At 38.5% G+C, this 24877-nt stretch overlaps 1 protein-coding gene across 5 annotated transcripts in view; it reads left to right on the top strand.

Moving 5' to 3' along the window:
- The window catches only part of ATP8A1 (ATPase phospholipid transporting 8A1), a 247709-nt gene that overhangs the window by 10611 nt on the left and 212221 nt on the right, over positions 1-24877 (top strand). For 4 of the 5 annotated variants that reach the window (XM_019025804.4, XM_055384700.2, XM_019025805.4 and 1 more), the window contains exons 2-4: positions 19282-19396; positions 20680-20779; positions 21760-21858. In XM_019025804.4, the coding sequence (XP_018881349.2) occupies positions 19282-19396; positions 20680-20779; positions 21760-21858 (314 nt within the window). Of the gene's footprint in view, positions 1-19281; positions 19397-20679; positions 20780-21759; positions 21859-24877 lie in introns of those variants that run through there. The other variant, XM_055384701.2, reaches the window with a different exon arrangement.

The raw sequence follows: 24877 nt of genomic DNA, 5'->3' as shown, positions 1-24877 counted from the left end.
TCAATCCCACATAGATTTAGTCCCAAAAATCTTTAACGTCGACATTTGAAGAGCTCTGACTTAGCACTCTAAAGATGAGGCATGCACACCCTGTCACCACTTCCCTGACCCTGAGTGCCTGTCCCAGCAGCTTATAGAGCTCCAGGATGGGGGCCCTGCCTTGCTCTTGGCAGGACAAGATGCTGGTTCCCAACCCTAGCTTGGACTCCAGTGCTCAGCATTTGTGAGCCCTTTTGATGCCACACCAGGCCTACCAAGGTTTCTGAGTATCATTTGCTTTTGGCCAGCTCACCTGAACCCACATTGTTGCCCCATGCAGGAGATCTTTGGTTCTGAGTGTAGTTGTTGCCCATTTCCATTTGTCCTGGATCTCTCGCTCCACCATTGTATTGTCATCCCAGTGGCTGCGACTAGTTGGCCCTTTCCAGTTCCCTTCTAGTCTGTCTCACTCTACTTTTTTTTTTTTTTTTTTCTCTAACCTAGGCCATGTTCTATCTCTGACCAAAGAAATGAGATGGGTCTAAGTTTTATCCAATCCTGGTGGCTGCTCTACATGTTAAGCTGGGTTCAGTCTACCATCTATGCCAGAATGGTTGTGATAAATATTCTCAGATGGACTTAAGTCAACTTTCCTAACTTTATTTTCATTGTCATGGGTAAATGTTAGAGAAATGACATGGGGAGGAATGCCTCTGCTATCTTTAATGAAAAGTGTGTCCAATGTGGACAGGGCAGTGGGAGGCTTGTGAAATGTAAATTGTTTTTATAGCCACATCGTGTGATGCTCAACCCTGGCTTCATAGTGAATTAGATAGGGAGCTTCTAAACAATACAGATTCCCAGACCCATCCCAGAACGATGGAATCAGTTGGTCTGTTCTATAGGGATAGGGACCAAGCATTAATATTTTATCTCCTAGGTAATTCTAATGTGCAGTGGTATTGAAAACACTGGTATAGAACCTTGAATTTACTTGCTGGCAGAGAGGATGGGAATAAATTGTATACAACTGTATAGGTTGCGAGCCAAGAAACCAAGAGTATTAGCTAGCCAAGTGATAGACAAACAATTTACCCAAAATATTTACCAAAGAAAATCAATATTTTTGGTAAATTGTGTATCATCCAATTAGCTAATAGGACTAATTATACTCCTCTTAATTTCCCCTCTCAGAAATGATCAAGGTCATACATTAATACTATTTATTAGGTTTTGAAGACTTTCTTTAAAATTCTGAATTGAACATTCAGTTCAGTACAACTAAGTGAAGAGTACAACACATATAGTTTATTTTTAGCTGGTGTTATATCTACTCTGGGAGCTTGTTCAATATGAACTTTTCTGCAGTGTCATTACTAGTTTTTTGCTAACCTGCTTGCTTTTAGTATGTTGTAGTAATTAGTTGCTTTATTCAGCCTATATTTGTAGCCCAAATATTTAGTCATTTGCAGCTGAAAAAAATAGCATAATGACTTGGTAATAGTCTTTGAAATTTCTGTGGCAACTTTTTTTTTTTCAAGGAGTATATTTTCGTCAGTCTAGATTTATTGATTTATCCCATTATGACATGAGATGATCTTTTATAGGTTAACGTACAAAATGTGAAAACTCCCAATTTGCCTGCCTTCCCTAGTTGCTGAGATGAGGCCAATATTTGAGACTCTTTATTTGGCCATTGTGTTCCTTGGTGGCCACTCTGATGGGCGCTGGGTTCTAGCTTTAGGATGCTGCTGGTGGCCACTGCCGAGTGGGAAGATTATCACTTGACGCTCTGGGGATTAGAAAAACACCATAGTACTGTAGATCAAGTGCATTGTGTCCAGCATTTGTGATTGCTGTTTATTTTATAGTTCTCATCTATCCTTATTTGTCTCTGCATTTAGACTTTCCTTTTATTAGGTGATAATGTGATTTGTACTTTGCAGATGGAAATTATTTTCAAAAGCCAGAATTTGATCTTGTAGAGGATGGAAAGTTCTGAATTGTTGGCTCAATTTAACCCCAGATGGCGACTGATTTCTGTCTCTTTGTTTAAAGTTCAGTAAGAGAATCATTACATGAGTTGGCCTTTTGTTGACTTCCAAGTGAATACAATTAGCAAAAGAAAAAACCCTCTTAATTTCCCCAGGTACCAAATTGAATCCCCCTTGAACTTATTAAGTGAATTTCCCTGTGGAATTTATCCCTGTGGTTGGTGAACCACTCTCCTATATATTTTCATTTTAACTAAGCCTTAATACGAAGGCCTTCAGTCTGAACTTAGTAGATTTCTTTATAGGTCAGATATTTTTCCATATGTTCAGCTAAAATTGGCCTTTTAAATAAAAATTCATTGAAGCAAATAAATCACCATTGTTACTGTTTGTTTCATGTGTTTTTGGTCTGCTCAGTACCAGATGACTTGACACGGTAGCCACCTGAAAGTAGGGCATATTTGTTTTGTGACATAACTACGCTTGAAGCTATCTTTAACATCCTAAGCTAATGCCCTATAAATAATTGGCGAGAAAGTGAAACGAGGCACTGGGACTTCCTGTAGGCCTGGAGTGATATGTGTGTTCTGGCCCTTCAAAGCTGTGCGGCCTTGAGCATGTCACTTAACCTCTGTGAGACTCCTGTTTCTCTTTGATAAAGTGATAATACCTACCAGCGAATCATCTGCCTGTTGGATAGTGAGGAGACCAAGCCTGGCTACACACTGGAATCTCCCAAGGAGTTTTCAACACACTGACCCCTGGTCCCACCCCCAGGGATTCTGATTTCATCTTGGGGGTAAGGGTTGAAACAAGGAGAAATGATAGTGGCTTCAACTACTAAGCATCAGTGGACATGATGGGGAGTGGTCAAGATTCAGAATATAGCTAGAAGATAGATCCAACAGATTTGTTGATGACTAGGATATGGAATTTTTAAAAAAGGAGTCAAAAATGACTAAAGTTTTGGGCCCTGAGCCCAAAACAGTGGTGCCATTTACCGAAATAGAAAACACTGGGATGAAGGTATGAAAACCAGCTTGCATCTTAGAAAGGAGTGAGAAAGTCCCATGTGTCAAAAATACATATGTTTGTAGACATTTATTTTATTCTCTTAGAGTATTGCATTCATCCTAAAATCTGGATTTCAGAATTTCCATCTTCTGTTTCCCTCATCTTCTTTTCTCTGAATATTCTTTAGAATTTCAGTAAATGCACCTGTTAGTGTAATACGTGTTCCCCATTGCTATGAATTTTAGGTATCTGGGAACTGTATGGATTTATTCTGTTTGGGATCGATAATTACATTGCCAGGACTTTTTGCTGCCCAGTCAGAGTTGATGAGAACAGTCTTTCACGTCATCACTGTGTTCTTTTGGCTCTTGAGGTGCTCCAAACTGCAGGGACATTTTCCAGAGTGGATATGTTAAATGAAAGCACTTACTATAAAGTAGGTGCTAAGCAAATGTTTCTTGAATCTGCATCTGGTGAGTGACTGGGATAAGATCAGGCTGTTCAGATTTTGGAAACTGAACTTTTAAAAACGCTGGAGTGGTTTTGAAGTCTTCGTGGAGTTTTCTTATATTCATCTGTATGCCCATCACACCTTGCATGGCAGTGGTCACGGTATACCAGCAGGTCTAGGGAGCTAATTTCATGATTCCAATTAGTAGTAGTAGCATCTTGAGGTAAAATGTTGCATTAGGAGGTACTTACTGCAGGGAGTGATTTTTATTTATGGCATTAGAAGGTTCTTGAAGCATGTTTCATCCACCCTCGCATCGTTTTTGTTCTACCTGTGGATTGAGTAGGGCGTGCGGCAATCTCACACATGTGTAGGTGTCATTGCTTTAATGTCACTGAGCACTGTGCTGGGTCTTTTCAGTCTTTGCAGCCCACCAGCTGTCATTCACACATCCTATCTTAATCTGTTTAGTGGAGGTTTCTGTCGTCTTCTTTAGCTACATCCTGACAAACTGAAGGATACCGACCATTCCTTACTTTGTTTTGTGAAAATGATTCTTGGCTTTTTGAGCCAGTCTCATCTGACCAGTCTTAGTAGGTTCTTCAGTACTGCCCACAGTGCTTGTGGTAGATGAGCCATCCCAGAGCCACACCCATTCTCAGAGTCTCGTTAGGGCGTGCTGGAGTTCTTGGATGCTCTTTTGTGGGTTTCCTCTTTTTGTAGCTTTATTTAATGGATTTGTTGGATATTGGGCAAACCTGGTTGTGGCATTGTGTTATCAACAGGCAGATGAGAGTGTCACACTTTCTTTATCCTGGGTAGTGTCTGGTTCTGTAGGATAAAACACTTGTCTTGTTTGTGGACAGTGTATGTTGCTGTGTGTGCTGTACTGATGTCCCTACCAAAGTTGTAATGGGCAGGAAGACTTTAGTTTCTTAACTGGATGTTTTTGATGATTGAGACTTTGTTTAAAAAAAAAAAACAAAGATGAGTTGTTTTCCTCTCTTGCAAAGTCACAATGGAGATAAGAAGCAGGTGCCAGTTAAACTCCACTGACTCATTCTGAGATTAATGTAGCAGCATAATGATGTTATTTGGGTGTTTCTGCTTCTTGTAATAAAACGAGGACTAGTCTGTTGGAACTAATCATATATCTACCTGTCTGTATGTTATAAAATGTGTAAATAGCTCTAAAAGTTAAAGTTGTAATGATTCAGATAACTTTCATCATTGTTCATTCATTTTTTCCCCAGTACTTTTTAAGGCCTAGCTCATTCAGAGCTGTAATTCAGTTCTATCTTCCTATGAACACACTGCTACTGAAGTCAATGGGGTTAACTATCCTACAAGCATTTGTAGTAACTAATTTAATAATACTCTTTTCCATGTACAAAATGCGGAAAACTTGCACCCTGCACTGTATCAGTGGTTCTCTCAATAAGCTTATAGTTGTCTTAAAAAAAAAAAAAGAAATTTAAAAGGATAGAATCCTTGGATTCTAGAGTTGGAAGGGAACTTAGAAGTCATTTAATGCAACACAGTAACTGATATGGCTTGAATACCTCACAGTGAAGGGAACACACCCACACACACCCTTTTAAGACAGCCCATTCCATTCTCAGACACCTCAAATTCTAGCAAGTTTTTTCTTGATAAGAAAGCAATAAAAGCAGTAAAAACATTTATGCTCTACATGCCTTGCTGGGTCAGGTGTCTCCCATATTGTATTTACACAGTTGCTTCTTTAGGCCTTTAGTATAGAACCTTCAACTTATTCAGCCTTTCAAAATCTTCTAGAATTCTGATTTTTTTCATGTCATCTGTACATTGATTAATCATGTCATGTGTCCTTATCCTGTCATTGGAACCCAGGCAGTCTGCACCCAGAGCCCTTACCAAGTTAGGCATTTACTGTAAGGGATCCTCTTGTATCACAGCAGAGGTTCATTGTTCTTTTTTTTTTTTTTTTTTTTTTTCTGGCGGGGGGGAAGTCTCTGTATGTCTGCTCCTTCACTTCCTAACTTTGGCATGCATGTGGCTTCAGAGTGCCATGATGCTCCCTCCAGCCCAACTGTCCGTGATGTTCCTTACTTGGTGCTGAGTTGACTGACCACAAATCCACATTCTCTAAAAGGGATCTGACTGGCCTGGCTGGTCAGGTGCTCCATGTTGACCCTGACACCTAGGGCTCAGGTACTAGGCCAGGCCAGGAGATGGAAGGAGAGACCGAGTCCAAGGGTGACCCAGGGGAGGCTCTTTCAGAAGGGCTCACAGGCAGGGATGGCCAAAGAATAGCTTTAGTATGTGAGACCCCTCCATGTATGTTTGTCAGCTACATAGTTGTGAATCTACATTGTTTCATAATCATGGAATCGTGTGTCTTCATTTATAACAATAGGGCCTACACAGAAGCCTTCTTGAAATCCAGATGCTGAGGGTTCTATTTTTGAAAAGAAAGAAGAGGGATTTGGTCAGTGGAGGCTTACTGATCCCCACCAGTCACCACCTCCCTTTTAAGCAGTCTGTTAATCAGCCGCACTTAATGTTTGACTAGCATTGGCCTCAAACTCATTGGCCAATAGCATTATTATTCAGACTTATCTAATGTAAAAGACCTTTTTTATAGGAAACATTTCTTTTTGGTCTTTGAGAATATATTCTTTGTATGAGAAACACTGCTTTCAAAATAATTAAGCTCAGTTCCATGTTTAACTGAATTCTCAGAAATGTTCTTTTAACTTCTGAATTTTCAGATCTTTCCCAAAAATCCTTTAGAAGCAGTGGATCCCATTTTGTAAATCTGTGAACTTTGAAAGCACATCTGTAGACTCCCATTTTAAAAAACAGTGGTTTATGATCTTTATGATCCATCTTCTTTTTAGAACACTGGGAGAGTGCAGGTGGCCCTCCTTATCCCTGAGTTTCACATCCGTGGATTCAGCCAATCATGGATCAAAAGTATTCAGAAAAAATTCCACAGAGTTTCAAAAAGCAAAACTTGAATTTGCCACACACCAAGTACTATGTTGAATCCATGCAAGTGATGTGTAGGCATTGTGTTAGGTATTATAAGTAATCGAGAGATGATTTAAAATATACAAGAGGATGTGTGTAGGTTATTTGAAATACTTCATCACTTTATATAAGGTAATTGAGCATCTGAAGATTTTGTAAGGGGTCTTGGAACCAATCCCCCATGCATACTGAACGATGACTAAATTGTCTTCATCTTTTAGTTCCTCTCTCATTCACCATAGTTCTTCTCTGATTAGTAACAGTTCACTTAACTATTTTGCAGGTTCTCACAGTTCTGTAGGTTAGAAAATAATTATATATACCTACACATACATATATGTATTTGCTATAGGCTAGGAATTCATTTAGAGCAGTTAGGTGCTGATTTTTCTTTTTTTCCCTCTTAAAATAATCCCCTACCTTGTCTTTTGGTTTAGTTCTTCAAACTAATGTTCATTCTAACCTTTCCAGTCTTAAGATGATTATCCTTGATAGACAATTGAAGCAAAGTAGAAGTTGGAGCTGAGAAGTTCTGCCTTTTATTATCTGTTAACAACATTGTATCATCTATTCTAGGCAGCAGGCTCATCTCATCAATTCTTTGTGTCCCAGTTGAAAGGGGGAGAAAATCGAGTGGTCTCTAACGTTTTTTACAACACCTTTCCTCCCGTCTCAGATGTCTGTTCATCTGTTAATATTCACTGTTGAACATGTGAACCTATCTATTTTCAACCTTTCCTGTGATCTTTTTTTAATCTTGTGCTTTTTCAAGTACTTCCTGTGAAGCAGCAGTGGTCTCTAAATACAACTCCTTCACCCCTCCCTGACCACCTCTCCCACTTGTCAGGGCCTTCCACAATTACTCAGCATGTGGGTTTGGACAGCTGTTGGGGCTTCTGCATTTTGTGGGTCTTGATAATAAATTGAAATGTGCCCTCCTGAAATCCAGAATACATATCTGACATGGACTGGTATTCCCCTTTGACAGTCAAAAACTCTTTGATACAGTTATTTTTTGAAGAGTATCGTTACTACTTTACCACTTTTGCTTGGATTAGAATCCAGTCCGTAGTGTCAGTCTGCCTTGTTTCCTGTGCATTTTTAGAGGTGAACTTAATGCCACTGCAAGTCAGTGGTGCTTTAAGCTAATTGAGACTTCTAGGAGATGCTTGGTAGATGTCTGGTGGTTGCAACCCCTCGTTTCTGGTGCAGTCTGCTTCTGTGTCAATTTTTAAACATCTATGTTAGCAAATATACTATTTAATTCTTCTGTCAGATAAAGTTATCTGTGGGTTATTCCCAAGGAGATGTCATTAAATTCCTTCTGTCTTTCATTGTTCTGGTTCCTTTTCCAGTTAAGCATGAAATGGCGTTAGTAAATGTTTTATTATTTCCAAGCAATTCAGCATGCCGAAGATGACTATTATTTTAGGTTAATATCCAAGGCTGGCTGCCAACAAGATTGACTGCTTACTATGTGTGAGGCCCAACTCTAGGCATACTATAGATTTCCTTGTAATACTGCTTAAGGATATCCTTTCTTCTGAATGTCAGGAATACTCTTTAGAATCCACCACTTAGAATTTGTAGTGCTACTTCAGGGGCTTGTCACAATTTAGCGTGAGTTCAAGAAATGTTAAGCCATTACTTTTTTTCCTTTTTTAGACAATAACTGCTGTGGTGTGTTTTACACTTGTTTATTTTTAAATCAATTCCCTCAAAGGCACTTAAAGAAACATGTCATTTACCATGTCTACTAATGACAGGTCCTGATGACAAAATATATTAGTGGTTGTTAGGATAGAGACAAGACTATAAATTTCTGGGAATTTTTGGATGCCTTATATTGAAATAGAAAATTTAGTAAACATTTAGTGCACAGAAGGGACTTTCCTGAGGGGTCATTCATGTTATTTCCCCATATTAGAGTAGCATACTTAATAGATACTTACCCATACCCTTGTGCCTGTCCCATCCTCTGTACCTAAGCATGTATAGCATTTATTATTATTGAACTAAGCATATAGCTCAAAAGATTAGTGTCAGATGTATGATGGTCTTTTACATAGAGAATATATTCAAAACTTTTGTAGGTATCCCTTCAAAGAAGAATGGCCAAGGAGAGTATTTTGACACTTAAGTAGCATCCAACAAGGCTGAAGGGGTAGAGAAATGTCTGAACTGGAAATACTGTTGAGGTGTAATAGACCAGCAAAGGATAGAGTTAAAGGGAGAGGTGAGGTCAAATTTAATTGTTGAATGAATGCATGAATCTATCTATCAGTGTCAGAGCTTTAGATATGGGTTGAACTTTATCAATTTCCAAATGTTGTCTTGGCTTTGGTGCTCAGTGACTCTCTAACCTTGAGTAAGTCTCCATATGACAAGTGATGTCTCCTAATCTTCATTTTTAGAACTCTTTCAAAAAGTGAACCCTTTTGTATAATGAAAAGCTATCAATTGTTGAAGGAGATAACCATGTTTTACATGATCAAGGGTATGTAACGTTTTGTTATAACTCAGATGGACTTGGAGGTAATGAGCTAGCATCACAGTTGCATGAACAAGAGGGTGATGGAGAGGAAGGTAGGGATGTGGAAAACCATTTGGCTATTGTGCAAGTTCCTTAGAGTTGCAATCCACAGTTGTCCCAGAACATGCTGGACTCAGAGCTTGTTTAGGGCGGCTGTTAACATCAGAAGAGATCTGATCCAGCAAGTAGGGCCTGTTGGGGAAGGTTCCAGGTAGCCTGCTTATTCTTAAGCAGGAAAATTGCACTGTGGTTCCAGGTCATCATTCCATGTCGATCAGAAAAGCCAGCTAGTGGTTGAGGTACAGGGAACAGGGCTTAGCTTCTTGAAGAAGGCTAGCCAGTCTGGGTAGGGCATCAGTGCCTACCTACATTAGATGGGTGTTGGGACAGGACTTGGCTTCCAACAGAGGACTGAAATGATTCTGTCAAGATTCCATAATATATAGGCTGAGCATATCCTTTAAGCGGGTGGAGTAGCTCCTGGAATCACATGAAACGCTTAGAGAAAGGTTGAGGAGGATCTAAGGCAGCTTGACTAATACCACAGATTCATTCCTGCCTGTGTTCAGCCTTTTCATCTCTCCAGATGGCAAATTGACTGACTGGCTTAGCATGGGCTGTGTGCTGACTTTTAAGTCAATGAGGAGCATGGAGCCTTGATGGAGCAGTCCCCTAAGACTCTGGGGGAGGGGTTCTCCAAAGGAAAGCAATGGGCTGTTTCCAGGAGAAGCAGATGCCGAGCTGGAAAGAGCAGATTGTCCACTGCACAGAGTCTGCATTAACACTCGGTACAGGGATGGTGTATTAATGCAACTGAAAATTCCATTTTTCCTCTGGCTACTGTTGTCATGATCTAGAAATTTGAGAGGTATTGCTAAATAGTTTCCACTTTAATTTCCATGCTTTTAAGGGTGTTTGATTTCTTCAGTGCCATATTTGAAAATGTGGTTTGTAAGTCTTTACCTTTGAAGCACCCAGTTTATTGTTTCCAGAGTGGTGGTTCCTTCTTTTCATGAGCTCTCTCTCTCTCCCCCAGCCCGTCTCTGAACAGCTGCTGTCAGGCTCACAATCGAACATTTGAAGTGACCGTTCTGCTCTAACAATGCAGAACATGGGATTTCAAACCTCTTTTGTCACTGCAGTAATTGCTTCTGTATTTATAATTAAATGAACTATCTGTACTAAGATACCACTAAAAACAAAGTAAATACAAACATCTTAATTATTCAGCCAAGAATTGTTTTGATCCAGCTTAAGAAGCTTACGTGTTTGTGTGTGTGTGTGTGTGTATGTGTGTGTTAAGCCCATTGCTTTCCTTTGGAGAACTCCCCCTTCCCCCATAGTCTTAGGGGACTGCTCCATCAAGTTACCATGCCCCTCTTTGACTTAAAAGTAAGCACATGGCCCATGCTAAGCCAATCACAGTCAATTTGCCATCTGGAGAGATGAAAAGGCTGAACACAGAGAGGACTGAATCTGTGGTATCTTGAACTGATTGTCCATTAGTCAAGCTGCCTTAGATCTTCCTCAACCTTTCTGTAAGCTTTTCATGTGCTTCCAGGAGCTGCTGCACCTGCTTAAGAAGCTTACACACACACATACATGCGTGTATATATATATATATATGTGTGTGTGTGTGTGTATGTATATATCTGTGTATATATATATCCTTAAGCTTCTGTATCAAAACAATATATACAAATACATATGTGTGCGTATATATATTCAGGACTTTCAATTATTAAGCCTTTGAAAAGGATAGTGGTTAATGCTAATAATTCCATCTTAGTAGTACCTAACTTTAATCACACCTAAGTTCTGCAGTTGTGCCTGTAAAGTCTCTGTCTAGTTTCCCTGTTAATATTCGTTTATTAGATTCTTTGACTATTGCAAGCATGACTGCTTGTTTAATGACCCCAACCTAAGTCAAGAAACTTGATCAGCTAATATGGTCCCTTTAATGCCTAATATTGGAAACCATTGAGTGAAAAGTTATATAATTGCACTCTCCTAAATATGTTTAGGAAATAATATAATAGATATTCTGATTCCAATTACAGCCTTACTTATAATTGCAATAAAGTTGAGTCTGCAAAAAACTTAATGGTTCTATAACCGTATTACCAGGCAACAGTGATTTTGTATCTTGTTCTTGTCTCCCTCCTACCTACCACCCCTGCATTTCTGTTGCATAACCCCATACAGATGACAATTTTGTTAAAAAAAAAAAAAGTACTCAATATTAATTTACCAAATTGTATGGCAAAATTTATTATTTTGCTGTCTATATTGATTTACACTGGTCACAACTATAAATATTATCCAAAATAAGTAAATGTTAATACCTACATTACAGTCTTTAAGACTTTTGGTTTTCCCGTATCAAGTATTTTGAAGGGGAGATTAATCTGTGGGGAGGATAGGGTGACAGGAACTGTTTGAATGACAAGTATTGTGCTACATTGCTAACATAATGTCATCCTCACATTAACCATATTTTATGGGTGAGGAAGCTGAGACTCAGATGATAAAATAATTTGCCCATGTAGAAGTGTTATAATCTGAATTTGAACATACATCTGACTACATAGCCTATTTATTTTCTCCCATAGTATGCCTTTCTGATTTCATAATAAAAATAATTGCTAGAATTTTTGCATATGCATGAGGAGCCAGCCACTTTACACATGCATTATTTCATGTAATCCCCACAAACTCATGTAAGAGCGTAGGTAGCTAAAGGTTAATTATCTTGTCTAAAGTAACCAGAGCTCATAACTGGTAGACCTAAACAGTCTCTCTCATTCTTAGGCATGATTCTTTAATGCCCTCCTTCATTATATTCTGTATTTTACACATTATTGATTACCATGTAATAATGAGAAAAAGGATGCATGGTATCTAAGGATTAGGGTTGTTTGGCTGTAAAGAGAATTCTGTTCATTAAGTGGTTAATTATTTGTTGTATTTACAATCCTACAATAAAGTAATGGGCAAAATTAATTTGAACAATATATGTAACCCAACACATCCAAAATATTGTAAATTTAGCATGTGATCAAAATAAAACATTGTGGGTCAGATTTTTAAAAATCCTACATTTCTTTCATGTCTTGGGCTTTTGCGTGGAGTAGCACCAGGCGGTAGTACTATGGGGCATCATGCAATCATGAAGAGGTTATATGGCTCATGCCAGCTCTGCCTCCAGAGTATAATGTATGCATCCACTTCCTTTCATCTCTGTCACCAGTCTAACCCAGGACTCATCATCTTTTACCTGGATTATCACAGTGTCCTCGAAATGGTCTTTCTACTTAAACCTGTCAGTGAATTCCTACTGCATAAAGAATATAAATTCAGGCTGTTTATTGTTTCTCCCAATCTGGCCCTGCTTCTTTTTGTTTTATGCTCTGTTTACTATTAATGGCCCTCATGTTCCTGGAAATGCCAAGCTCATTCTCCCCTCCAGGGCTTTTCCTGCTATTCCCCCTTTTGGGTTGACAACTGTCCCTTATCTTCCTTTATGTGTCATCAAGGTCTCAACTCAGCATCTCCTTGAGACGTCTTCTCTGACCACTCAGTGTAAAATAGCAGCAGCTATAGTAGCATCACTAGCAGTGATAACAACAACAATGAAAATAGCTCACATTCATTACTAAACTCTTACTACGTGCCAGGCATTGTTCTCATATTTACTCGCTGGGTCCTTACAACCACCCTTTGAGGTAAGATACTGTTATTATTTCTATTATATGCATAATGAAACTTAAGCACAGAGACTTCTGTCAATTGTTCTACAATCACTTGTTTATTTTCTTCCTCATTCTTACCATGTTCTGTAATTATCTTCTTCTTCTCTAGAAAATAAGTCCCTGAGAAAGAGGACCTTATCTTATTTCCTGCTGTTTCTATAACATTTTTAAAATGCCCAAAACATAGTAGATTCTTAAGTATGTTGAATGAATGAATAAGCAAATGAATGAACAACAGGTCTTATTAGATCATGATATTTCGGATGAAAAATGGAATATTTCAGAAATGATACTTCTCTCATATGAGCAGGTCAGAAGCCTTTCACTTATACTATTGAGCATTTTCCTCTGTTACATTGTACTGTATGCATATAAGCATGTGATGATGAATCTGGGCAGATGAAGAAAGGAAGACTCTGTGTTGTCATTCTCAGCAACCCAGTAGTCACTGATCAGTAGGTGCCAGGTAGTTGTTGGCAACTGATTATAGTCACTGCTTAGCTTTTCAAATATGGATGTTGAGTTACCATCACAAAGCACCATTTCACTTCGTGACTGAGTTTTGGCTGCAGATTAAGGAAGGCAACTGTTGCTGTGAAACATCTCAATAAAGGCTCAAGAAGGGAAATTTTTTTACTTTGTTTTTCAGAATTTTCCTGCTCTTCTGAACAAAACTATTGATTTCTTTTCTGCCTGCTGCTCAGCAGATATTAATTTCACAGAATTTTAGAGCTGAGAGTAACTGTCAGATTATTAGCCTAGCCTGGCTTCCCCATTTTACAAAGGAAGAGAATAACCCCCAGGGATGAAGTGGTTTGTGCAGGGTCATGTGGGTAATTGGTAGAAGAACTTGAGCTCACCTCACAGCCCCTAAGTGGGTTAAGTGATGAAACACTGTTCGGGGAAGATGAGCACTTGCTCACTTCAGAGTCATAATTAGGATAGTGACCCACCAGCATCCTTTGTTTTCTTGACAAATAAAATTATTGCTGGAAGCTAAAATAGTCACCAGAAGGATGTTGCTTGTATATTTTTATTTGGTAATACAAAGTAATCTTATTAGCATATTCAGTAGTTAAAAGTTACATGTGACTATTCCCTCTACTGAAATTCTTGGTCCTTCTGAAGTTTAGAAATAGCATTTGGCCATTTTATGACCAAGAATGCAAAATTTGGCCTCTTAGAGTCTGTGGTTTAAAATATGCATAGCAAATACTGGCTAATTTTATTATTGCTTGAGATAAACCACAATTCAGAAAACAAAATTGCTTTTCTGCTGGCAGGGGGAATAGGAATCAAGCAGAATATTACAGACATTATTTGGCATAAATAAGGAAAAGTCTTTTCCTTGCTCATTTCAATAAAAGCTAGACCAGATTCATTTTTCTGGGAACTGGTTTGATTCTGACCGTTTTTAAGAAGTTACAGACCTTGGAGAACACAATGTTGAAAGAAGCTAAGATTTCCCAGAAGCTGCTATACAAATGTGCTTTCATACATAGAAAAGGATCCTTGCTCAGTTCCATTCTTCAAAGTGATAGGTGTATGAATTTGCCTGCCAGTTTGCTCTGTGAAACTTAATTTAAGAAGAGTAATAATGCTATTAGTGGATGTCAAACGTCTGACTGAGCACCAAGGACACTGGGGTGAATGCCTGAGTTAGTCTCTTGGAGAATCGAAAATATGAGGAAGGAGCATATATCTGGTGTTACTATCATCATTTACTTTGTGTGTCTGTACTTGTGGGCCATTTTGAGATGTCTCCAACAACTTGGAAATTTGGGAATTGAGTATACCTTCTCATTTCTTTCTAAGACTAACATATACAGGAGCAAAGTCACCTGCAAGGGGGCTAGATTGGTTCCTAGGCCTACAGGATTTGCTAATCCCATTGGAAGATTAAATATCAATTTGTATTCGAAGGTGGAAATGGGTATGGAGATGGGCAAGGAAGGGGGGTAAGTCATGGGGTTAAACATTATCAGCACTCTTCTCAGCTCTGCAGAAGGGAATAGAAGCATTAGCCAACAGACTTGAAGTATCATGGCCTCATTGTCAAGATATTGCAACAAACTTTTAAGAGGTTGGTCCTACAGATGCATCTACCCCTTTAGCAGGATTGGTTGCATCAGGCTGTACTTCCCTAATGCTATGAGAGTCTCAGTTCACCTAACCACTGGTGGGTGGGTTACTTTGGTCATTTAACTTCTACATAGGCCAATCTGGGAGAGTTGAATTGATTATGGAACTTCAGTTACTCTAGTTCCTATGGCAATTACTTCTCATCATAAATTTACTAATTGTTGTTTGGACATCAGTCCTACAGGCTTGGGCAACATATGTCTACTTGAAAGAGAGCTGTTTCTAGTATATTACTAATCTGGTTTTGCTCACTTGTTAATTCATCAGGCTTTGAGGGCTTACTATGAACCAGAGGTATAATAGGTAACTTACCATGTAACAAGGGAAGCAGGTGAATGGTCAATTACACCACAAGGTAGAGAATTACCACCCCAAAACATTCTTCAACCTCTAACCCAGAAGCCGCCTCCCATTTTTATGAGGCTCAGCCTATGACTGTATCATTATTCACCCTGTTAACTCTTTAAGTATAATAGACATTTACAATATCTATTACATTTATTGTAATACAAATTACATGTATTGTAATCTATTACAATATTAGGTGTTTTAAGTACATTGCATACATATTCCTTCATTTACTACCAGCTATTCCAGGACATGAACACAGAATACTTCTCTTTGACAGATAGGAAACTGAAGCCTAGTGAAAGTAAGTAACTATCTAAGGCCATGTTTTATTCTTGGCTTTGCCATTTACCAAATACTGTTCATTCGACTATACTTAATACGGAGTTCAAACCCATTGCGTCGTGGGCTTCAGAGTTCAGTCTGAACCCAGAGAAAATGGGTGGGGCACTGAGTGGATCTCAGAAGCAGTCTGTTGAATGTCTTGAAGTCCATTTCCATTAAATATGCGAGTATTGTATGTCCTCTTTGCACAAGATTGTGCTAGGAAAAGCTGAGAGAGATACCAAAGAGCATGATTAAGATGCGTTTCTTTCTCTCAGTAAAGTTCACCTTTAGCATGACTTACAGACAAAGAAGGCTTCTGAAGGCCTGACCTACCAGGAAGACTCAGAACTGTTACCAGATCAAGAACGGCACTCGCCTTCCCCTTGCTTTCTGTGAGGGGATGACATAAAAGCGTCAGAGTTTTCAGTGGTCCTTAGGAGTTCAGACAGGTGGATTAAAAGCTACTAGTAAATTTTAATGACTTATGTGAACGAACCCTCTAAATTATTAAACAAATAGCAAGGGACATGGGTTCCTTCCTTAAAATGAGGAATAGAACCATGTATAAGAAGGAACACCATCTTAGTTTGACCCGCTTTGGGGCAGGGTGGTAAAGGATTCTCCTATTTTGATTGCCTTTGTCACCATTCTAATAGCTCAGCTTAGGCATTGCCCAGGTGTGCACATGTAGCTCTTTATGTAGTTATTATAGCTGATGAAGGTGGTGATATGCAGAGGAAATAAAAAAAATGAAATCATAAAATAGAATTATCTGGTGCATATTGAATAACTTTCAATTTTGAATGTAGCAAATGTGTTTTCACCTTTAACCCAGAACTGTGAGATCAAAATTGCTACCTACCTTCCTCAAAGTGTTGGTTCGTTAATCAAATAGAAGAGTCCGTTTCTCTTTACATGGAAAGAGTCTGGATTGACAGGTTACTTACGTTAAGTCCAGACCTAAGTTGCCCATTTCTGCAATGTAAGATGATTGCATTGAAGAGTTTAATTATAATGGTTACAAACTCTCACTTCCAAATTAGCAAAAATGCTAGTCTTTTTCCCAGGTACCTTCATCAGAATATTCCTGATGATCTCTGAGGTCGAGTATGTTCACTGAGATATTTCTGAGAACCTCTGAGGTTGCTATGCCTGTTTACTGCTAGCTTGCTGTCACCTGCTAGGAGTAAACAGAATCGGATACATAACAGAAGGTGATACCTGCAATCTCTGGCCTTCAGACATTCTGGGAGTGGGCTTCAGGTGCCTGATGGCTCTCCATGTCACTGCTGAGGAGACAGGGGAGAGGTGCCTACCAGCTCCACTGGCTGAGAGCCTCACTCCCTGCTTTCAGTGCAGATCTCCCTTCCTCAGTATCACACCTGGTCAGGGCACAACAGAGTCAAGCGTTCTGCATACATTCAGCTTCATGTACAATATCTTTCCAAAGCTTTTCTGTAATCCCTGGGTAAAGAAAGCCTATGTTATCTGTGAAATCCTGTGCTCAGAGCCATCCAGTCTCTTTGATGGTCCTACCCCTGGCAACAGTTTACAGTTTAGATTTTCCCTTTCATTTTGGTGAGTTTTCTCTTTAAAGATGCCTTATTATCTGACCTAGGTTGGGCCCCTACTAATCCATTAGGATTGTTTTAATTACTCTGATTCCTACATAAGGTATGGGGTTAATTCCAATCCCTTTAGTTCAGGGAAAATCCTTTGCCCCACGGAAATTCTTGAATACAAGTTAATATCTGAGGGGGAGATGCAGTATCCAATTGCTTTCAGTGGATAGCAATATCCAGTGCTCTCCCAGCAGCGTTTGAGACCTCAATGTAAGTAGGTATGTCTGGAGGGAGTAACACCCAGTTCCTCAGCTAAGGACATCCAAGGGCCGGGCCCTCAAAAGTCCCATTACATAAAGTAGATACAACACTCAAAAGTCCATTATATAAAGTAAATACAACACAACCTGAGAACATCAGCTCAGAGTGGAGTGAAGAGCTGGTTTTTTTGAGGCTCTCTCTCTAATCCAGAGGCGGGAAACAGCACACTCTGGTCTTCATGCTACCACGAAGGAAGACCTAATAAAGGACTCAATTTTTTTTAAAGATTGATCTCCCTCTATTCAATAACCCATGTGTGAAATTTCAATTATACAAAACTAGAGGGAAAAGTATGTGTTTAGAACATGGTGTAGGGAAACACTGTGAGCAAAGCTGCTGATTGGCTCTGAAACTGTAAAATGGGTGTGACAGAATCTGCTCGGAGCCATGTGACCTCCAGGGTGATAAGGATACAATGTGCCTCTCACCCTGTGCCCCTCCTACTTGGAAAGCTTTCAGTGGTTGGCTGCCAAGCAGAGCGCAGGGTCCTCTGGGACCTGGCCTGTGCGCTTCCTCAGCGTGGTTTCTCGTCCGCCTTCTGTCTGTGCTCCAGCAGCACTGCCCTGTTTGCTTTCCCCTGCACACATGACACCGTTTCTCACACCCCAGTCCCTGTGCTCATGCTTCTCACCTTTGTAGAACACCTCAGTGATTTTCTGGTTTCATACTATAACAAACCCCACAGGCCAGCTTTTCACATAGTTTGTTACCAGCACTTGGCCAACAGTTGTTTTTTTATCAGTGGGTGGAGCAGCTTTTCTTGCCCTCAAAAAACAGTCAACCACTCATTTTTCATTGGGTATATGTATTCAGCAAACATTGGGTACCTGCTGTTTGTTGGCACTGGTGTTGAGAAGATGAATAACACACCCTCTATGGCCCTAGGGAGTTCCCATTCTGGTAGGGGGAACCTGACTCAGGCAGCAACAAAACCTTCTGGTAAGTGTTTTGCTGAAGAGTGGGGAGGTTCAGAGGGCTGTGGAAACCCAAAGACGTTTTACCTAACTTGAACATCATAGAACACTTCAGAAGAAACCACATGTCAGCAGGTCTTATGGGAGGAGTTGGCATTGGCTAGGCAGAAAAGAGAAGAAAAATGGGTTTTGGAGATACAGTACTGTTATCACCCCTTTGATTTTTCACTAGAAGATACAAAAAGCTGTTTAAAATACTATCTGTTGATATTCTGTTCTAGAACTTGTATGTATTTTTTAAAGCGTTTGTCAACATTGCAACAAAGTACCCAGTTGAATGTATCCTGTTGTTTCAATGATTATGAGATGACTTGAAGTGCTCTTGAGAAATTTAAAGTTCATTTGTGAACATGAATTCTAACTGGAGAAAAAAATAGGTGATGATAGTGAGTTGGATCATTGTTGCAGTTCTCTATTTAAACCTTACTATTTATCTTTTCTTCTGTCTTCATCTGGGAAAAAACCCAGAAAAGTATTAAATGCATATGCTTAAATTTTTGACTATATTTTAAATTACCTTGTTAGTTTTACCTAAAACTGTAATTTAAACCAGTTTAAAATTAATTTTTACTTCTGGGCATCTTTTTATATAGTGGAAGGAAAGAAGTTGAACACTTATGGGGGAAATGTAAAGTTGATGTTATGTCTTGTTTTTGATATGGCTCAGTTTTTACATGACTGTTAAATGCTGCCCTTTAAATCTAGTAGAAATGTTAAATATGGGGATGTTACTTTTTATTATAAAAGAAACAACAGTAAGGGGAAGCAAGTAGCTTTTAACAGATTTCATATTCTAGACTAGTTATGAAATGTGTTTTTGGTCTGGACAATAAAACATTTCTTGTACAATAAGAAGATCTCTTTTTAAGGTTATGAGAAGACAGATGATGTTTCAGAGAAGACCTCACTGGCTGACCAAGAGGAAGTAAGGACTATTTTCATCAACCAGCCCCAGCTGACAAAATTCTGCAATAACCATGTCAGGTAAGAACTACCAAAGAATGCCATGAGACCAGCCAGCAGAGCAGAGCTGGTTAGGTCAAAATGAAAATGCTTGCAAAGAGCTTTCAGTGCAGTCAGTTAATATTTGAGAGCTCCCTGTTGGCAGTGTGAATAGGCTGTTTCTCCATCTTCTATCCCATAGAGAAATATTCATAAGAATCTGGAAATAGTGAGGAGCAGAAAGAATAAGCACCCATCCTCTGCCGATTCTGCATAGATATTGAATAATGGAAGCTGCTTATGTGTAAATGCCTCTGTCCTAAACCTGTTAATAGAGCGATGCATTACTAGTTTTGGTTAGCAAGTTTTAACATTTTAGAAGAGGTCTTTGCAATTCTGCACCAAGAATTCCTTCTGGTAATATAGTCTTTAAGTATTGGTTTTTGATAGTTGTGAAGTTTAGTATGGTGTGGAGGAATGGAGGGCTGTGCAGATTACTTCACTGCACTGTTGTGTTTTCATTCCAACAATAATGTAAAAAGTATCTGTGTAAGCACTGGCCACTTATGTGGCTTCTGGGACCACATAAGCACCTTCAATGCTAATAAAGTTTTTCTCCAGTGGCAGAGTTAACTAGATTTGAGAAGTGCCCACTTAATATGTACAACTTCAAATTCTACAGGAACATTTCTCAATTTGGGTAATGTGGCATGTGTCTGCTTTAATCTCCTTTCTATTTGATAAACAAGAGGAAGATCTGGGTGTTTCTAAGACCTAAGTAGTGATATCTTACTGATGTGGGCATATCTGGTGTGTTTAGTGTGGATTTCTAGCCATGTTCCTGGAGTGGCAGTGAAGAAAATTCAAACAGAACCCCAGAGATCTCCCTGAAATTATCCAGGAAAGGCATCTCTGTTTACAGTGTCTGGTCAAATTGCTCAAATTGCTGATTTTGGGGGTTTTTTTGGAAGATTTTATTTTCTAGTCACACGTTGTACTCTGTCTTATGGAGGGCTAGAGCCCTTTAACTCCAAAGTTGCTCTTCTTTGTAAGCTACTTCTAGTAATGTTAAGCAGAATAATTGGCCAAATAGGACAAAAGATTATGCAAAAAAAAAAAAAAATCTGTGGTATTCACGCTTTACTGTTTATTTAACCTTTTCACTCTTTTTCATTTAGGTTAATGACCCTTTGCAATATTCTCCCAATTTGAAACAGCCGGCAAATGTTCCTTATCTAAATTTTTATATGGTAGTAACAGAACTTTGTAAGTGTGGGTGCTAATTATGGAGAAGTTTTATGCTACTTTTCATTTTTGTTTTCTAGCACTGCAAAATACAACATAATCACATTCCTTCCAAGATTTCTCTACTCTCAGTTCAGAAGAGCTGCTAATTCATTTTTTCTCTTTATTGCACTGCTGCAGGTAAAGTCACGTCATAAAACCTTGTCAAATGTTCAGGTACTAATAAATGTTAAGCCCGTGACCAATCCCCTGAGGTTTATGTAAATGCCGAGAGATAAGCTGGTTTTGGTGGACATTTCTGGCTCCTGCTGCAAGCAGTGTTGGAATCCACTACCTTTTCCAGCCTTTTGATTCATTTTTATCAGCTTATTTTGGATGTTCTATAAATTTGATGTGGCAAGGACTGTTCATTTTGGGTGGTAAAGGGGATGGGACGTTTTCTTAAAATGTTAATTTTCATAGTAAAAGTATCAACTCTGAACCTTAGAATGCAAGAAGTTAAATCTTGTGCTTCTCTTTGTATTTAAATTAGTTGTAGTCAGAAAAAGTTTTAGTTTATTAAAAAGTAGCATATTGAACATATGCTTACATTTGAAAAAATATTTTCATTGAACTTGAAAATAAAAAATTTTTAAAACACCACAAAACACAAGGAAAAAAATTTAAAACTCTCATTATTCTACCATCAGAGACAACTACTCTTAAATTGTGGGTATATATCCTTCTGGTCTTTTTTTTTTTTTTTTTTTCCTCCCAAGCATCGTTTATTGACTTAGTTTACAAAAAGGGGATCATAGAATACCTATTGTTTTGTTACCTGCTGTATTCATATAACAATGTGTGGATATTTTCCCAGTTATTCATTGTGTTTCTAAAATATCATTTTAATAGTTATATTTTAGTGAATAGATATACTGTAACTTATGTAACCAGTCTTCCAATGGAGGTTGTAGTCCTATATACAACTGCTTACTGTGAAACTAATTAACATGCTTTTCCAGTACTTATTAGATACGAACACATTACCTCACTCAGCATTAGTCGGCCAAGATAGTAAAATCAGTGAGGCATATTTTAGAAGGCACTAAGACTGTTTTCTTGAATCTATTATAAATTTTCTAGTTCTCATTGGATTTCTCTTTTTTTTTTTTTCCAAATAGCAAATACCTGATGTGTCACCAACAGGTCGTTATACAACACTGGTTCCTCTCTTATTTATTTTAGCTGTGGCAGCTATCAAAGAGATAATAGAAGATATTGTAAGTATTCTATTTTTCCATAATTGTATGTGACTTTGTTATTTATATATGTTTTAAATATTAGTTTTTTCTTAAATTATTTAATTCTTGGCGTGGGCTGTTTAAAATATCCATTCAACTTCAGAATGTCTAGAATATGTTCCTATCCCTGAAGTTAATTTTTGTTTTCTGTAATATTGCTGAATGTTTGTTACAGTGTTCTATTGCATTTATAGTTTAGCAAATAAAAGAAATTAATTTACTGTAATAATTGGCTTGAGGAGAAAAGTACATTTGAACATTATTTTCAATTAAACGAAAAACCCTCCAAATTATCTAAGTGATATTTTTTGGTATTTTCTATTTTTTAATTTAAATAATTATAATAAATTTCATTTTATTAAATGCCTTTGATTTCTTCTCACCTTATTTAATAGTTCTAAGTTTCTTTTTCCTTTATCTCATTTTTTTAAAAGAAAGTAATAGTAACCAAATTAGCTATTTTTATTCTGTGATAATAAGAGAAAGGGGAAGTCTCTTTCTCCTTTATAAAACTAACTCTACCAAATAAATTCAGGCCTTTTTTCTGTTTTATCTATTTTAACTGTCTTACTTGAGGAAACCAATGTTTTGTTTTGGTTTGGTTTTTTCCTATTCTTTTAAACTACTTCATATATATAGAGAGAGAGAGAAAGAGAGACTTTTAAGTTCAGGGGTACATGTGCAGGGTTATTACATAGGTAAACGTGTGTCATGGGGTTTTATTGTACAGATTATTTCATCACCCAGGCATTAAACCGAGCATCTATTAGTTACTTTTAGTTATTTTTCCTGATCCTCTCCCTCCTCCCACCTTCCACCCTCCAGCGGGCCTCAGTATGTGGTGTTCCCCTCTGTGTCCGTGTGTTCTCATCATTTACTCCCATTTACAAGTGAGAACACACGGTATTTGGTTTTCTGTTCCTGTGTTAGTTTGCTAAGGATAATGGCCTCCATCCAGCTCCATTCATGTCCCTGCAAAGGACATGATCTTGTTCTTTTTTATGGCTGCATAGTATTCCATGGTGTATATGTACCGCGTTTTGTTTATCCAGTCTATCATTGATGGGCATTTAGGTTGATTTCATGTCTTTGCTATTGTGAATAGGGCTGAAATGAACATACACATGCATATGTCTTTATAATAGAATGATTTATATTCCTTTGGGTATATACCCAGTAATGGGATTGCTGGGTCAAATGGTATTTGTCTTTAGGTCTTTGAGGAATCACCACACTGTCTTCCACAATGGTCAAAACTAATTTACACTCCCACCAACAGTGTATAAATGTTCCTTTTTCTCTACAACCTTGCCAGCATCTGTTATTTTTTAACTTTTTAATAAATGCCATTGTGACTGGTATAAGATGGCATCTCATTGTGGTTTTGGTTTGCATTCCTCTAATAATTGGTGATGTTGAGCTTTTTTTCAATGTTTGCTGGCCGCATGTATGTCTTCCTTTGAAAAGTGTCCGTTCATGTCCTTTGCCCACCTTTTTTTTTTTTTTTTTTGAGACAGAGTTTCGCTCTTATCACCCAGGCTGGAGTGCAATGGTGCGATCTCGGCTCACTGCAACCTCCACCTCCCAGGTTCAAGCGATTCTCCTGCCTCAGCCTCCTGAGTAGCTGGAATTACAGGCATGCGCCACCATGCCCAGCTAATTTTGTATTATTAGTACTGACAGGGTTTCTTCATGTTGGTCAGGCTGGTCTCAAACTCCTGACCTCAGGCAATCCACCTGCCACGTCCTCCCAAAGTGCTGGGATTACAGGCGTGAGCCACTGCACCCGGCCCTTTTCCCACTTTTTAATGGGGTTGTTTTCTTCTTGTAAATTTAAGTTCCTTGTAGATGCCGGATATTAGACCTTTGTCAGATGCATAGTTTGCAAGTGTTTTCCCCCATTCTGTAAGTTGTCTGTTTACTCTGTTGTTTGTTTTTTTTCTTTTTTGCTGTGCAAAAGCTCTTTAATTAGATCCAATTTGTCAATTTTTGCTTTTGTTGCAATTGCTTCTGGCATCTTTGTCATGAAATCTTTGCCCATGCCTATGTCCTGAATGGTAGTGCCTAGGTTTTCTTCCAGGGTTTTTATAGTTTGGGGTTTTATATTTAAGTCTTTTTTTGTGTTTGTTTTTTTGTTTCTGAGATGGATTATCACTCTGTTGCCCAGGCTGGAGTGCAGTGGCGCAATCTTGGCTCACTGCAACCTCTGCCTCCTGGGTTCAAGCGATTCTCCCACCTCAGCCTCCCGAGTAGCTGGGATTACAGGCTCCCACCACCATTCCCGGCTAATTTTTTTTTTTTTTTCCTAGTAGAGACAGGGTTTTGCCATGTTGGCCAGGCTGGTCTTGAACTTCTGACCTCAGGTGATCCACCCACCTTGGCCTCCCAAAATGCTGGGATTACAGGCGTGAGCCACCATGCCCAGCCTTCATTGAAGTCTTTAATCCATCTTGAGATGAGTTTTGTATATGATGTAGTTTCAGTCTTCTACATATGGCTAACCAGTTATTCCAGCATCATTTATCAAATAGGGACTCCTTTCCTCATTGCTTGTTTTTGTCAGCTTTGTCGAAGATCAGATGGTTGTAGGTGTGCAGTCTTATTTCTGGGTTCTCTATTCTGTTCCATTGGTCTATGTGTGTTCTCCTACTGGTACCATGCTATTTTGGTTACTGTAGCCCTGTAGTATAGTTTGAAGTTGGGTAGCATAATTGATACCTCCAGCTTTGTTCTTTTTGCTTAGAATTGCCTTGGCTATTTGGGCTCTCTTTTTGGTTCCATATGAATTTTTAAATAGTTAAATTTTAAACTATTCATTGACATTCTGTAGAGAATGGTAGTTTAATGGGAATAGCATTGAATCTGTAAATTGCTTTGAGCTGTATGGCTATTTTTACAATATTGATTCTTCTATCCAGGAGCATGGAATGTTTTCCATTAGTTTTGTCATCTCTGATTTCATTGAGCAGTGGTTTGTAGTTTTCCTTGTAGAGATCTT

Source organism: Gorilla gorilla, chromosome 3 (genome assembly GCF_029281585.2).
Source record: "Gorilla gorilla gorilla isolate KB3781 chromosome 3, NHGRI_mGorGor1-v2.1_pri, whole genome shotgun sequence".
Taxonomy (NCBI): domain Eukaryota; kingdom Metazoa; phylum Chordata; class Mammalia; order Primates; family Hominidae; genus Gorilla; species Gorilla gorilla.
This window is presented reverse-complemented; position numbering and strand designations above follow the sequence as displayed.